Consider the following 17238-nt stretch of genomic DNA (forward strand, 5'->3'; position numbering starts at 1 on the left):
GTGTGGTGCAACAGGCCAGCAGGGGTGTTCGTGAGGGATGACCAAATGACTGAATGGCAGGCTGCATGGAGAGACCAGGCTGGCAGGAGGGACAGTTGGGGGTGACCAGGCCAATGGGAGAAGCAGTTTTGTGTGACCTTGCTGGAAAGGGGGAAGGACAGCAGGAGGGACAGTGAGGTGTGACCAGGCTGACAGAGGGAGGAAGCAAGGGGTACCAGGCCAGCAGCAAGGGGTGGGGGGTGGGAGGTGAGCAGTTAGAGGCGACCAGGCTGGCGAGGAGGTCAGTTGGAAGCAACAAGGCCAGAAGAGGGGGAAGTTGGAGGCGAATAGGCTGGCGAAAGTGGGGGGGAGGGGGTGGCAGTTAGTGGTGATCAGGCAGGCAGGCAGGTGAACTGTTAGGAACCAGCACTCCTAGATTATGAGAGGGTTGTCTGACTGTCAGTTTAGGCCCGATCCCCAGCCTAAACTGGCGGCAGTCAAACATCCCCTGAGTGGCCCCAGATTGCAGAGGGTGCAGAGTGAGCTGAGGGGATCCAACCCCTGCACAAATTTTGTGCACGGGGCCTCTACTATATTAATAACAAGATAACAAATATCCTTACTTTTTAAAAATAAAGCAACAGACTTCTCAATAATAAATGTGTGAACCAAAACAGAAGTGAACATTTTAAAAAATTAAGTGATAATGTAAATAGTATACATCAAATCTATTAAATGAGAAAATTAAAAACCATGAATGGTAGAAAAGAAAATGCCTTAAAAATCATTGGCTTGTGCTATTATATCAAGAATTTAGGCGCGGGGGGGGGGGGGGAAGATTGGATTGAATCTTCAGCTCTACAGATGACGGGATGAGAAAGATAAAGCATGTATACACAATGGCATATACGTCAGCCATAGGCTGGGGGAAATGAGGGCTGTATAGACACCTGATCTCAAGGCCAGGCTTAAAATATAACTCCACCGGAGAACATTCACCTGGAATTTCCAACTGAGGAGGTGACTTATAACAAGGAAGAATGGAAGGCACCTGAAGACCAAGCACAGGAGTTTTCATCGGCAACTACACACGCGAGGCACTGGCTCAGGGAAGGAGATGCCTGAAGACAGGCAGGAGAAGGGATCAGGGCAGGAAGTCCTGAAAAAGCAGTAGTCAGGAGGTCTGCATTGGGTCATTCACAGGCTTCCAAACTGAAATGCCCATTTTCCGTGAGCAGAACTACTGCCTCCCAACACCCAGAGGGCAGGTAAAGGGGGGGAAATCTGCCCTTAGTGATACAGCCTGTTACACCCTACATTCTAGCTTTGTAGAGGAAACGAAGGCAGAGGCCAAGCTTATGGGTCTGAACCGTCTCAAGGAACCTTCAGTGACCAGAGTGGAGAAGGGGCCATCCATACCACTCTTGAAGGAACCAGACCAATAAAAACCCCTGAGTGCCAGCTGACCCCATTGGTCTCCATACAAGGATCTCTGTCCAGCCAAGGACAGACTAATATTTAGGCCACTCTTGGAAGATAGGAAACACACCCATCTTATTTTCTGAAAGCAAAACAATGCCAACCCAAGGATGGTGTGGTATAGAATCATATACCTGAATTCTGTATAATTTTGTGAACCGATGTCACCCCAGTAAATAAAAAAATTGAATAAAAAACTAATACATGTAGGCTGTTCAGAGATGTGGTTCCAGTCTGACCATCAGCGCCTGCTATATTTAGGATGAGAAGCAGGTTTTCGCCTTCCTGTGGGGCTAGTCCCTTGTGAACAGTGTGCCTGTGGTGTGAGGACCCTGCCCCCCACATCCTGTGACCTTCTCTGCTGGGCTCAGCCCCTGCCTCCCCTTCCTCAGAAGCACCCTGGTCCCCAAGTCCTCAGCCTCAGGAAGTGCAGGTCCACAGGAGCTGAATATGGACTTAGTTTTTGTGAATTTCTGCTCCTCGCCTGCCTCTAAGGGGACAACACAAGAAGTGTCTCTCTCCTGGGAATTTTGTGTATTTGTGATTGACATTGAAGTCTTTTATCCATTTGTGTATATTCTTGTGTATGGTGTAAGTGAGTGGTACATTTTCTCCTCCTCCTTTGTATGTGCCTGTCCAATTTTCCCAGCACCATTTTTCAGAGCCTGCCCTCACTCCGCTGTATATTCACAGAGTCACTCATCATCAGGGAAATGCAGGTGCTGGATGTGGAGAAGAGGGAGCCCTCGTGCACCGCTGCTGGGAATGCAGCCGGGTGCAGCCACTGTGGAAAGCCATAGGGCGGTTCCTCAAAAAAGAAAAACATGGAACTGGCATTTGACCCAGTGATTCCACTTCTGGGGATGGAATCAAAGAAACCTGAAATGCTCATTCAAAAGGATATACCTGATACACATCCCCTACGTTCACTGTAAGATCACTTACAACAGCCAAGAAGTGGAAGTAGCACACTTGCCCATTGGTAGATGAGTGGATAAAAAAGCTGTGGTAAGTTTACACAATGGAATACTACTGGGCTGTGAAAAAGGATGGAAGTCCTGCCTTTTGCCACAGCATGGATGAACCTGGAGATTTGTATGCGAAGTGAAGTGAGTCAGTCAGAGTAGGACAGGTTCCATATAAAATCATTGAAATGTGGAATCTAAACATCATTAAATGTATTTAATTTTTATTGTTGACACTGTTACAGATGTCTCCCATTTCTTCTGTTTGCCCACCTCCACCTTGCCCCCCATTTTCCCTCCCTTGGCCCTCACCTCACTATTGTCTGTGTCCATGCACTGTGCATATATGTTCTTTAGTGAATCGATTCCCATACTTCATCAAGTCCCCCCACCCACCTCCCCTCTGTCATCTGTCACTCTGTAAATCCATTTCTCCTCCCGTCTTGGTATGTCTTCCATAATGTTGCCATGAGCATTCTCATTTTCTTTTTATCCTTGAGGCCATACACTGATTTTTGCACTGGTTGGGGTCTCTCAGCCTGGCCTGCACCCTCTCGCAGCCCAGGCTGAGGAATTGGACCGAAACTGGCAGTCTGACATTCTGCAAGGGATGTAGTAGTGGGTGAAGTGGCAGGCAGCTGAGGAGTCGCCCAAGCCCAGGCCAGGTGCCACATCATTCCCGCTCATCCCGACCGCCCACTGCTTCCGCCACCGCTCAGTAGTGCTACCATGGAGACGGTGTTCGCCAGCAGTGAGCCCAGAGTCTGGCTCACGTAGGTTAGCTGAATGGTGCACACTGACAACCAGGGGTCAGTTTCTGCATTTAGTGTCTACCCCTTGGTGGTCAGTGTTCATCATAGGGACCGGTCAACCGATTGTTTGGATACTGAGGCTTATAGATACATAGATTAGATAGATACATAGATAGATAGATAGATAGATAGATAGATAGATATAGATAGCATCTCCTTCAAGATAATACTATATCTTTTGTATTCTTACTGACATGATTACAGATGACCTTCATCTCTGCCTTTATGCCCCCCTCCACCCAGCAGGCCTTTTGCACACTAACTAATATCTAAGTCTTTGAGCTATGCATATAAGCAGGTAAGTTCTTTGATTAATCTTTTTCTGCCCTCTCCCTTCTCTGAGATTTGTTCATTTCTTCCATGCAGCATGTCTCTGGACTTATTTTTTTGATTGAATTACTTTGTTCATTAGGTTCCACATATAAGTGGGATCATGGGATATTTCGCTTTCTCTAATGGGCTTATTTCACTTGGTGTAATAATTTCCAGGTCCCTCCATAATGTTTCAAATTGTACTATTTCCTCCCCGCACCTCCTACAGCTGTGTAGTATTCCCTGGTGTAAATGTACCACAGCTGTTTCATCCACTCATCACTTGATGGGCACTTACGCTGTTTGCAGATGGTAGCTATTGCAAATACCGCTGCGATGAACACAGGGGAGCATATGTTCTGTCGGATTGGTGTTTCAGGTTCTGAGGATATATTCCCACAGTGGGATCTGCTGGGTCCATTGGGCAGTTCTATTTTGAGCTTCATGTGAACAATTGAGGAATAACGACTGACACCTCTGCTATAAAAACCTCCAGTGGGAGTTGAGACTGTTTTCTGATAGACCAACAGCACCAACCTGACCCCACATAGTCCACTCAAGGTTGTCGTCACAAAATACAAAGGCCAGACCGAATGTCTCTGGGAACCAAGGAAAAGATCCCTGCAGCGCCTAGAGTGATTGGGCACCTGACCTGGAGAGCCTTCTCTCCTCCTGAGCCCTTAGTTTGGGGAAACTCAGAGCAGGCCCAGGATAGGAGAATCCGCAGGCAGCGGGTGCACAGCTCAGGGACACGGAAGGACTGCAACAGCTTCTGACCCACCACATCCTGTGCGTCTGTTTTTCCGGCCCTGAGTCTCCTCCATTTGAAGAGCGGGAGCCCTCAGAGCAGACGCCATGATGTCCCTCCTCTGCGCTCTTCTCTGCATCGGTCAGTTGTGGACATGGGAAGGGGCAACAGGAGGGGGCGGCACCCCCTTGTTCATGGGGAACCTCAGGCTCAGGCAGCTAGAGTGGACGGGGCCTGATGGGAGGTGAATCAGCTGAGATGTCCGGGTGCAAATCTCTCACAGGGACTCTCTTCCAGGGCTCAGTCTGGACCAGAGGACCCATGTGCAGGCAGGTGAGTCCTCCCCAGGCTCCATGTCCCTCCTCTTCCTTCTCGGCTGGGGCTCAGGAGGGAGCACAGAGGTCCTGGGCTGAGCTGGGGATGAGGGTGGGTGAAGGTCTTTGTAATGCAGCCTCTAGTTTCCTTCCAAGGACCCTGCACAAACCCACCCTCTGGGCTGAGCCAGGCCCTGGGATCCCTGATGGTAGCCCTGTGACCCTCTGGTGTGGGGGGAGCCTGGAGGGCCAGAAGTTGGATCTGTACAAGGAAGGAGAATGTGTGCTTTGGAACACACGGACTCAAAGGAAGTCCACAAACAAGGGCAAGTCTCCATCACACACATGACAGGACAGGATGCAGGGAGATACACCTGTTACTATTATAGCCCCACTGAAGCTGGTGGTGACAGGTGAGAGGACACTCAGGAGTCCCAGCCACAGTCGCTCTTCAGGAAGGGGTTCTGCTCTCAGGGAGTCCCTCTACAGCCCAGCCCTGGGGGACATGAGGGAGGTGTGAGCCCATTTAACCCATTGACTCCTCCTTTCCTAGGATTCTACAGCAAACCCAGCCTTTCAGCCCTGCCCAGCCCTGTCGTGCCCTCAGGAGGGAAGGTGACCCTCCACTGTAGCTCAGGACAGGGATTTGACAGGTTCATTCTGACTATGGAAGGAAATATTAGTCTCTCCTGGACCCTGGACTCAGAGCCACACCCCAATGGGCCGGCCCAGGCCCTGTTCCCTGTAGGCCGGGTGAACCCAATTCACAGGTGGATGTTCAGATGCTATGGCTGTTACAGGGATAGACCCCAGGAGTGCTCACCACTCAGTGACGCCCTGGAGCTCCTAGTCCCAGGTGAGTAAGTCCCATTCTACTCCCATCCATGGATTGAGGCACCAGACACATTGGGATCTTCTCTGGGAAGGGAACTCCAAGTGAGAGGGTGAGGGGAGCACAGGGGCTCCTGGGCCAGAGACACAGACACACACACAGAGAGATAGTGAGACCTGGGGGCCAGGACAGCAGAAGGGGTTTATGGGAAGAGCAGCCCCTGTCATTCATGTCTTGTCTCTCCAGGTGAGTCTGGGAAGCCCTCCCTCCTGAGCCAGCAGGGCCCCATCAGCACCTACGGACAGAACCTGACCCTCCAGTGTCGCTCTCATGCCGGCTATGACAGATTTGCTCTGCACAAGGAGGGGGGACGGGACCTCCTCCAGAGCCTAGTCCTGCAGCCCCAGGCTGGGCTCTCTCAGGCCGACTTCCCCCTGGACACTAAGAGCAGCTCCCATGGGGGCCGGTACAGATGCTACGGTGGATACAACCTCTCCTCTGAGTGGTCAGCCTCCAGTGACCCCCTGGACATCCTGATGGCAGGTGAGGAGTCAGTGGGTTCAGTCAGGGACACAGACTCTTCACAGGCCCTGCTGGGGGTCTCTGGTGGGGAGGCCAGAGTGAAGATGCGGTGCCCCAGGGGGCTGGAGAGAAGAGAGAAACAGGGTGTGGGAGGTCAGAGGGAGAGACTCAGAGAAACAGAAACAGACAGAGAGGAGGGTCCTCACAGACAGGCCTGGTGACTCTCAGGTCAGAACAAGGTGGACAGGCAGCCCTCACCCTCCCTCCCTCTCTCTAGGATGGCTGTCTGACACACCCTCCCTCTCGGTGCAGCCAGGCCCCAGGGTGGCCTCAGGAGAGAAGGTGACCCTGCTGTGTCAGACACAGAGACCGATGGCCATGTTCCTTCTGTCCAAGGAGGGGGCAGCCGATCCCCCCCTGCGTCTGAGATCAGAGCACCAAGCTCAGCAGTACCAGGCAGCGTTCTCCATGAGTCCTGTGACCTCAGCCCACGGGGGAACCTACAGGTGCTATAGCTCAAGCAGCACCTCCCCCTACCTGCTGTCATTCCCCAGTGAGCCCCTGGTGCTCCTGGTCTCAGGTGAGGGCCCCTGACCTGTCCGCAGGAGAATGATGGGCTGAAAGGGGAGTGACAGGCTTAGGGATGGTCACCCAGAGGAGATCTGCTCCTTAGAAGCACACTACCACTGTCCATATTCTTTTCCTCACCTGGATCCTGAAGCTGCGCAGTGGGAGAGTCTTAGGGGCCACAGCACAGATGTAGGAGGAGTCTGAGTACAATTCCGACTCCAGGCTTAGCACCCACTCCTCGCCCTGTTCCTGTCCTTCCCAGGATCCTGTGGGACCCCAGTTCCCCACCAACAGGGCCCATGGCCACAGCTCGTGAGTCACTGAGAGTTGGGCTCTGAGGGAGCACGGACCACCCAGAAAGTCTTGAGAGTCTGCGATAGCATTGAATCTAACCCAGATACTCAAGGACGGCTTGTGTGTGGGGTGGGCAGCTGGGAGTTAGGCTGTGATACCAGGAACCACCAGGCTCCTGAGGCGGATAGGCTGCCAGATGGTGGAGTTTGGGGGTGGGCAGGGCTGAGTGGGACATGAGGCCCTTCCTTGGGAGCGGCAACTGAGCTCAGCTGGAGAGAATCCATCTCCTCCTCTCACCCCATATCCTTATCCACAGGAGGCTCTAAAGATGGGCTGCTCCCCTCCATGGAGTCAGGCACTCAGAGGGGTAAGTGAAGGAGGTGGTGGAATGCCTCCATTGGGACAAGGGCTCAGCCACACATGGGTTTGGGCCCCTGTGGAGTTCCTGACTTAGACCCACCCTTCCCTAGCCTGGACCTGTGCCTCCACTTTAAAGGAGAGAATACTTGTCCAAAGCTTAGACTTCCTGTCTTTTATAGTCCCGACATCCTGGGAGAGGGCATCACAGGGAAGCTCCCAGGACATGATGTTATGGGGCCTTTTGCTTCAATTTCTTCCATAGTTATAGACCTAATGAGAATTTTATATTCTTCTTGATTGAGTTTTGGAAGGTTGTATTTTTCTTGGAATATGTCAATTTCCTCCAGGTTGTCTAGTTTGTTGGAATAGAGTTGTTCATAGTATTTTTTTTTTAACAATCCTTTCTATTACTGTGGGGTCTGTTGTTATTTTGCCTCTATCATTTCTGATTTTTTTTTATTTGGGTCTTCTCTCTTTGCTTCTTGGTAAGTCTGTCTAGAGGTTCATCTATCTTGTTTATCCTTTCGAAGAACCAGTTCTATGTTTTATTGATCTTTGTTTTGTTTTTCTCTATCTGATTTAGTTCTGATTATTATTTCCTTCCTTCTACTTATCATGAGTTTTTCTTGTTCTTTGCTTAGTAATTCATTAAGTTGTAGTGTTAGATAGTTCCTGATTTTTCATTCAATTTTGATTGATAGTCTTGCTGGATAGAGTATTCTTGGATTCAGACCCTTGCTTTGCATCACGTTGTATATTTCCTTCCATTCCCTTCTAGCTTGATGTGTTTCTGTTGAGAAATCATTTGATAATCTGATGGGGGTCCTTTGTAGGTAGCTCTCTGTCTCTCTTGCAGCCTTTAAGATTCTCTTTGTCGTTAACATTTGCCATTGTAATTGTGGCATGTCTTAGTGTGGGTCTTTTGGGATTCCTCTTGCTTGGGACTCTCTGTACTTGTATAACTTTTTTTCTTCCCCATATCAGGGAAGTCTTCTGTCATGAATTCTTCAAATAAATTTTCTAATCCTTGCTGCTCATCTTGTCCTTCTGGCAGCCCTATTATAGGTATTTTATTTCATTTTGCATTGTCCCACAGCTCCCTTATGCTCTCCTCCTGCTTTTTAGTTTTTTTCTCTAGTTGCTGTTCAGATTGGGCTTGTTTTTGTACTTTATCTTCTAATTCACAAATTTGGTCTTCTACTTCTTCCAGCCTACTGTTGAAGCCTTCCATGGTGTTAAAAAAATTTTTATTGATTTTTTACAGAGAGTAAGAGAGAAGGATAGTCAGAAACATCGAGGAAAGAGAAACATTGATCAGCTGCCTCTTGCACACCCCCCACTGGGGACGTGCCCGCAACTAAGGTACATGCCCCTGACTGGAATCGAACCCTTCAGTCTGCAGAGCGATGCTCTATCTAATGAGCCAAACCAGTTTGGGCATTCCATGGTGTTTTTGATGGTAGCTACATCATGTTTCATTTCTTCTTAATTTTTGCATAGATTGTTGATTTTCTCATCCCTCTGGTGTATGAATTGTATGACCATTACTCTGAATTCTTTTTCTGTCATGGTGCATGCTTCTGTTCCACTCATTTCCTTTCTTGGCGTTTCCTCTTTTTCTTTCCTTTGGGGATTGTTTCATTGTCTCCCCATTCTGACTATCACCAGAGGGTTCAAATGTCGAGTTGTTGGAGCCTGGGCCATGTGCAGTGGGAGTTTCTCACCCCAAATGTCACTGAAGAGCTCTGACACCATGACGTGTGGCTGCTATGGGATGGTGGGAGCCACGCTCGCCCCGGTTCAGAGTCCCAGGAGCTTAGTGTGGCCTCGCATGGCACTTAGCATGTACCTAGAATTTGGGGCCCTGCCTGCATCACAGAGAACCTGCTGAGGTGTGCCAAAAACCAAAGTCCCCTAGTGCACATCAGGAGTCTGATGCTCTCTGTGTCCATGCAGAGAATAAAATATCAGAGTCTTTGTTGCTCGGTTGCTACCTCGCACAGAAAATCAGGGTCCCTGTGTGCACATGCACCATCAATTGGAGTTGCTGGCTCTTAGTGTGAATATACTGAGAATCATGGATCCCAGGGGCAAGCACTGAGAAACAGTATCTCGTCACTGGTGCTCATTGCTGCCTCTTGTGTGGAGATTCAGGGCCCAGATTTTCTTGGGAGACGGGGCCACACTCTGTTGGCAGGAGGTCCGCTTTTGCCCTGCAGAAAACAGCCTCTGTGTGCGTTTTCCCTGAATCAAAGTCAGGTGGCACTGCTGCTCAGTGTGGGTGTGGGGTCTGGTCTCACTGGTGTGCACTGTGGGAAACAAACTCCGGATGTCCATGCACCCAAATTCAGTGCTGCAACCTTGTGTGTGCACCGGGTCTGGTCTTGGGGATCAACCTCCCCGAGTTCTCACATTCAGGTTCAAATTCAGTGCAGCCTCCCTACTTGGTGCAGGGTCTGGTCTTGGGATACAAACTCCCTGGGAGGAAGTGGGACAGATAGGCTCAAATTCAGCACTGTCTCCCCATGTGGGTTCGGGATTTGGTCATGGAAAATAATCTGTTGAAGGTTGCATACCTCAGCTAAAATTCAGCACGTCCTCTCTGCCTGGGTGTGGAGCCTACGTGAGGTAAACAAACTCCCCAAGTTCTCAGAGGGACACCAATATCAAGGGGAAGTTAGGAGCTCAGGGAAGACACTATATCCCTGGAGGTTTGGGACTTCCCTGACCTCTGAGACTTTCTTACCCACAATTCTTATTTTTCCATTCGCAAGACTTCACAGTGGAGAATCTCATCCGGATGGGCATGGCTGGCGTGGTCCTGTTGGTCCTTGTTGGGGTGCTGCTATTTGAGACTCGGAAAACCCCCATAAAGACCTTCAATATGAACAGGATGTGAATATGGGCGTAGCAACGCACCATTCAATTGGGGGAGCCTTGGAGCCCATCTGAGGATCCCAGGAGGTGCTGAAGGAAAGTTGGGACCTTAGTTGGGGAAACTGTCTATTGAGAATGTCCAGGGGGGTAGACGTGGTAGGTGAGGTTTGGGTGCAGGAGAATGTGCACCATGTTCTCCTCCATCCACCTCGGGTGCTCTCCCTCCTTCCCTGTCTTTGCTGACTCTCCTCCACTGCCCTTCTGTTGTCACCCTGTGACATGACAGTCGATCCCACATGGCTGGTTTGGATTCACATCTATTCACCCTTCATGCTAGGTCACATGCTGGGTCACATGTATCCCAACAAAATGAGGGATCTTCATAATCCTGGGATTATTTTAAACCACAAAGAACAAAGAATGGGTACCTGGTACATTGTGGGTGCACGTCATAATAATGTAGCTCAGTCACAGAAACCAGACACAAACTGCAATCAGGTTTTGTGTGATTCCATTTATGCAAAATGTCCAGGAAAAGGAAAACCATAGAAACAGAAATCTGATGGCTTTGTCAGGGGTTGACTAGGAGGTCAGATGGGAGACAGACTGTTTAGTTTATTTTGGGGGTGGGTTATAAAAGCTTCTTGAAACTTGATAGACATTGTCATTGAGACATTGTGTATTTACTGGATTCTAGTGAATTTCATATTTTAAAGGCTCAATTGTACATTATGTGACTGTTGCTTTAATAAAAATAAATGCAAGTGAAACATGCATGGTTCCCTGTAACTTCCTATACCTTGGAGGTTGCCCCACTGGTGTCCTTGGAGTTTTATGGAAGCAGGACTCCCACCAGGTCATTGTGCCCCAAGTGCCTTAGTGCTTAGGGACCAACCTGCTGATGAAATGTCCACCTTCACTCCTGACTTGGGCTGAGTCTAGGATTCAGGAGGAGCCCCACCATCCCTGCATCCTTTTGTCTGTGCCATTCAACCAAGTATGCACTACAGCTTCTGATTTACCTTGTAGGCTTATGGGATACACATGTGGCTTCCAACAGCCCTTCCCACCACATGTCTATCTTATACATGCCTTCACCAGGTCACAAAATGACACCAGCTGACTGGCCGGCATGGCTGAGTGGTTGAGCATTGACCTATGAACCAGGAGGTCCTGGTTGGATTCCAGGTCAAGGCATATTCTGGGGTTTTGGGCTCATTACCCATTGTGGAGCTAGCAGGAGGAGCCCGATCAATGATTCTCTCTCATCATTGATATTCCTATCTGTCCCACTCCCTCCCTCTCTGAAATCAATAAAAAATATTTTCAAAAAAGAAAGAAAATGACACTAGATTGAGGCCCTTCATGTCTCAGTCACTGCTAATCCTCATAACAACCTGAGAGGTGAGGTTTCACAAATTTTCCCAGTAGGCAAAGAGGAAGAAGAGAAGAGTCCAGGCTTAAAAGAGAAGTTCAATAAATGTATCCCCATGTCTTAGATTACAACCTGGGAATTGTCTCCCACACACTCTTCTACCCAAAGTAGGGAGATGGAATAAACAGCATTAGAGAAAGGACAGTCTGGGTCACAAGAGGCAGTGATGAGGCAGAAAGGACTGCAAATGTTTGATGGAGAGCTGGGACTCTGCTCACAAAACATGGAAGTCAGAGGGAGGAAGTGTTAGGGAGAAGCAGCAGCACACACCCAGGCTCAGAGGGCAGTGCTGTTTGCCCCTGATGGTGATTGACAGTCTCCTGCTCCTCTTGGGGTCAGCAACATTGACACAGCCACATTAGCTCCTGCAGGCAGCCAGGAGGAGAGCTGGTGAGCCCTCCATTTTTTCCCTTCTCCCCCTCAAACACTGAACCAATCCCAGCATTCCACCTCCTGGTTCTGCTTTCTGTTACTCAGTTCTTCCCACAGAAAAGCTCAGGTGAAGGCCAGGACAGCTCCTTGATGTGACCACATCAGCTTCCTCTGGTCTCACTGTGGGTTCAGGTATTTCATTCTCATGGCCCAAACATACCTGTCACCAATCATCCCCTGCACAAAGCCTGTCCACGGGTCCCCACTCTGACAGGCCCAGATGGGGGTCTCAGGTGGTAAGGCCTGAATAAAATTGCAGACCACAGAGAAGGGGAGAGACAGAGAGAGCAATGGGATGGGAGGGGACAGGGGGAGACTCAGAGAATAAAAGACAGACAGAGTGGAGGGTCCTCAAAGAGAGGCCTGGTTACTCTCAGGGCAGAATAAGGTGGGCAGGCAGCCCTCACCCTCCCTCCCTCCCAGTCTCTAGGACACCTGCCTGACAGACCCTCCCTCTCAGTGCAGCCAGGCCCCAGGGAGAGAACGTGACCCTGCTGTGTCAGTCATGGAGCCTGAGAGACACGTTCCTTCTTTCCAAGGAGGGAGCAGCCAATCACCCCTGCAACTGAGATCAGAGCACAGAGCTCAGCAGTACCAGGCCGAGTTCTCCATGAGTCCTGTCACCTCAGCCCACAGGGGCACCTACAGGTGCTACAGCTCACTCAGCACCTTCCCCTTCCTGCTGTCACACCCCAGTGAGCCCCTGGATCTCCTGGTCTCAGGTGAGGGCCCCTGACCCTGTCTGCTGAGCTATCAGCTCAGGGTCCTGTCCCCAGAAGAATTATGGGTTAAAAGTAGGGTGAAGGGCACCTGAGGGTGAAGGGTGACCAAAATAGGAGATCTTTTCGTTGAGACCCTCCCATACCACCCACCCCCTTGCCCTTCACCTAGATATCAAAGTAGTGGGAGGTCTCAGGGGCCACAGCACTGATGTAAGAGGGTGTCTGTGTAAATTGGGGTCCAGGGTCAGGCATGTCTCTCACCCTTTTCCTGTCCTCACTTCCAGGATCCTCTGGAGGCCCCAGTTACCCAACCACAAGGCCCCCCTCCACAGCTGCTGAGTCCTGGGGAGCTCTGTCCAGAGGGAGCACATCCCACCCAGCAAGTCCTGAGAGTCTGTTAGGGGATCAATTGACCCAGATCCTCAAGGAAGGACTTGTGCTATGGGGCAGCTGGGAGTCTCAGAGTCTGAGGCAGTGATGGATGTGGTGGTCATGGCAGAGGGAGATATGGGGGGACAGGTTGGGGAGGAGCTGGGCTCATTTGGGATGATGATAGCTCCCATCCGTCCTGCCCATCTTTGTCCCAGGAGGCTGTGAGGGTTGGTCTCTTTCATCCAAGGTGTGTGAGGGGTTCTGTGGGGAGATGGTGGGTGCCTCCATGGGGACAGGGGCTGAGCCATGAGAGGGTTCAGGCTCATATGATGTCTCTCAATTAGACCCACCCTTACCCTTCCTGGGCCTGTGTCTCTAACTTTAAAGGACAGAATCCTTGTCCAGAGCTTCGACTTCCTGTCGGTTCTGGCCCTGACCTCCTGGGAGAGAGGCCTCACAGGGAAGCCCCCAGGAGGTAATGTTAAGGGGCCTGTCCCATCTGTCTCAGTGATGGTGACACTGTACAGGGAGGGGCAGGCAGGACAAGTGTCCATGCACCCAGTCCCCCTCAGCTCAGGCTCAGCTCAGAGGAGGGAACAGGGTGGATCAGCCCTGGGTCAGCTCATGGCTCTGCTGCTCCTGTTGTGGGGCTGGGCAGTCCCTTCTCTCCTCTGAGTGTCAGGTTCTTGTCTGTTCATCCCTGGCCCCCTCCTGCTCACAGGCTGCTGAGAGATGAGGTGACATAAGGGCCTCACAGAGCTCAGGAGGCAGGGCCCCCAGTCCAGCCCACCCTTCCCAAGGGGGCATCAGGCCCTGCAGAGTGGGCACAGATGCAGAAGAGACTAAGAGTCCAGCCCACACCTGGACCCTCCTGTCCATGCTGTGCTCTGGGTGGGTGAGGAGGAAGGACTCTCAGCTCCAGATGAGACATGGACAGGCCCCTGCAGAGGAGTAGCCCAGAGCACAAAGCTGGTGTCCTCCTGGGGTCAGCGTGAGGACAGAACAGGGAACCCACAGTTCTGGTTTCCTGTCCCAGCCCTGACCCGTCAAGGCTGGGTGACCTGAGGCACATGACTTCTCTGAACCTCAGTGAAGTGGGTGTCAGCAATTCCTGGTGCATGACTGCTGTGAGGTGAGAAGAGATAAATGACTAATTCCAGCATGTGCCTCGCACACAGGAGGTGCTCATAAAAGGCATTATTGACTTATTCATGAAGTCATTAGTGCCCTAGGTCCCGAATGGTACTGGATAGGGGTCTTGGAGGCCTTGATCTTGCTGCTCTCCCTCCTCCTTTTCCTCCTCTTCCAACATCGGTTTCAGAACAAAGGCAGGACGTCAGGTGAGTAGGGAACGGGGTGACCTGGGTCACACAATGGGGTGCTCAGAGCACCTACCACAGGAAACCAAATATTTGAAGATGGTCTGCTGAGAAAAAGATTTCTCCGGAATCTCAAAATCTAGGAAGAATACACTCATCATCAGCACAGATTCACAGATGCACAGATGTAAGGTCATCTTTCATCTTTTTCAGTCTCATGAATACAAAATATTCTCACAAGTACTTTTCCCAAATCTATGGATAAGATCATATGATTTTTATCCTTCATTATGATGATGTGGTGTATTACGTGTATTGATTCGCAAATATTGAACCATCCTTGCATCTACAGAAAAAGTCCTTCTTGGTCATGGTGGATGATCTTTTAAATTTATTGCTGGATCTGGCAACATGAGGATAAGTGACAGGAACACTTCAACAGTTGAATTTAGGGGAAAAGAACCCATTGTGTTGTATCTTTAGATCCATACACAACTAGATGAGAAATATGTGGCGTGCATACAGTATGGAATATACATTAGGCATAAAGAGGATGTAATGCTGCCATTTGGGACCACACGGATGGACCTAGACGGTATTATGCTGAGTGAAGTGATTCAGGAGACGCTGTTCCATCTCACTGTCTCTACAGCAGAACAGGAAGGGTGAAGGCCCCCAGGGAGTCTGTATGCCCAGGTGAACTGCTCAACATCAAGACTCAGGCAGTTAATGACGATCTCTCCTTCTCTATCAGGGGCAGTTTTGGACACAAAGGACAGACAAGGAGAAGAGGACAGACAGATGGACAGTCAGGTGTGTCCCATCCTCCCCAGGGCACGAGTCTTCTCAAACCCCAACCACGTTTCATCCCTCTCTCGCCCTCTGCTCCAGGATGCTGCACCTGACACCCTCCAGGATGTGACCTACACCGAGCTGAACCTCTTGGCCCTTAGAAGGCAGACAAGTGCACCCCCATCCTCCCCATCAGAGGAGCCCTCAGAAGAGCCCTGTGTTTATGTTGCTCTAGCCATCACTAGCTCAGGAGGGTCTCAGTCCCCCAAAATCTAGGGAGGGAGCCTGCAGGGGCCCCAGAAGGCAGGAAAGTCTCCCCGATGGACATTAAGCTAGTGCCCCACCCACTGTGGAGACCTGAGGTGCCCCTGGGACTCTCAGAGAGTCACCTCATTCTATAGTCAAAGATAAGCCAATATCTCTACATTTGGAAATCAAAGCAACAGACTTCTCAATAACCAACATGTGAACAAACACAAGTGCATGTTTTCACTGAAATTGTAATGTAAATGTGACACATCAAACCTATGAAATAATAAAATTAAGAATCTTAATAAACCAATGGCCCAATCTATCATGTCAAGAATTTAGGGGCAAAAAAACAAAACAAAACGATTGCATTGGATCCTTAGATCCATAGACAACTAGATGATAACGATGTGGCATGTATGCACAATGGAATATAAACCTGCCATAAAGAGAATGAAATGCTGCCATTTGGGACAACATGGATGGGCCTAGAAGGTATTATGCTGAGTGAAAGGATTCATTCAAGGAAAGATGTCACCTATCTCTGGGATTTTTCACATCCTTAAAGCAAAGGGAACAAAAGCAGACCCATAGAAATAACTAACTAACTGATGGTTGCCAGACGGGAGGGGAGGAAGGATGAGTGAGAAGGGGAAGAACAGATAGTCAACACTAAATATCCTACCCATGCTGTACACTGTAAACTAATATGACATTGTATTATATGTCAACTAGGCTTTAATAAAATCTGTCAATTAAAAATGATTAAACAATAGAATTTTATTGTTTTCTAATTGAAGGTGTAAGGGGAAATTTTAGGGAGAGGCTCTAGAGTTAAGCTTTGGATTGACCAGTGTCAGAGCCACAAACAAGTCCTAGCTTAGAGTGCAGAGCCCTCTTAGCATAATTAAGCCTGACCTTATGGCTGCTCCCTAGATCCTTCCTGGGTAGCTAATGGGCTGTGGGAGGTGCAGCACGGGCTGCCAAAATTAGTGAAACTCACAAGTACATGGTAACTATGTTGACCACTACCTTGTTTCCTTCTGACTACAAAATAAAGGCTCAGCTTGCTGGCTAGGCCCTTCCCTGTGGCCTCATCCGGGCACAGGAGGTCCACTGAGCCCCAGCTATATTCTCTTTCTTTGTTTTATCTTTAATTCCTCACTGACCCTCCTCAGACTCACAGAACCCTTGGCTGTGCTGGCATGGCACAGGAAAGGATACATTTCAGCACAGCAAAGGAACCATCAACAAAAAGAAAAGGGAGCCCAGGGAATCTGGAACTATTTGCCAGTACATCTGTTAAGAGCTCATTGTCTAACATTTTATAAGGAACTTATAAATCTCAACACAAAACCTCCAAACTATTCAATAAAAAAATGGGCAGAGCACCTAAATAGACACCTCTCCAAAGAGGACACACTCATGGCCAGTAGACATATGGACAGATACTCAACATCACTAATCATCAGAGAGAGGCAAATGAAAACCACACACCTTTCAGAATGGCTTATCATCAATAAATCCACAGAAATCTATTCCCCTCTGTGATCACAGCAGCATTATTTACAATAGCCAAGATCTAGAAACAGCCCATGGGCCCACCAGCAGAGGAAAACTGTGGTACATTCACACAGTGGGATAATATGCAGCTGTGAAATAAAGAAGGAACTCTGACCTTTGGCAACAGCATGGATGGTCCTGGAGAGCATTATGTCAAGTGAAATAAGCCAGTCGGAGAAAGACAAGTTTTCTATGATTTCAATCATATTTGGAATACAATAAACAAAATAAATTGAAAAGAAAACATAGTGGAGAGAGTCTTGTGTATACAGAGAACAGACTGTCAGCTG

At 49.4% G+C, this 17238-nt stretch overlaps 1 protein-coding gene across 1 annotated transcript; it reads left to right on the plus strand.

Annotated features, from left to right (window-relative positions):
* Window positions 1–3152: 3152 nt before the first annotated feature.
* Window positions 3153–15412, plus strand: LOC311633919 (leukocyte immunoglobulin-like receptor subfamily B member 3; the record flags this gene model as incomplete). The annotated part of the gene is made up of 9 exons (XM_084906926.1): window positions 3153–3174; window positions 5163–5237; window positions 5358–5465; window positions 5688–5984; window positions 6241–6543; window positions 7144–7194; window positions 12471–12653; window positions 15099–15157; window positions 15236–15412. 9 exons carry the CDS (start codon window positions 3153–3155, stop codon window positions 15410–15412), a joined length of 1275 nt encoding a protein of 424 aa, XP_084763052.1.
* Between the last annotated feature and the right edge of the window lie 1826 nt (window positions 15413–17238).

The sequence above is a fragment of the Pipistrellus hanaki genome (genome assembly GCF_964339955.1).
Source record: "Pipistrellus hanaki genome assembly, chromosome: 15".
NCBI classification, from domain to species: domain Eukaryota; kingdom Metazoa; phylum Chordata; class Mammalia; order Chiroptera; family Vespertilionidae; genus Pipistrellus; species Pipistrellus hanaki.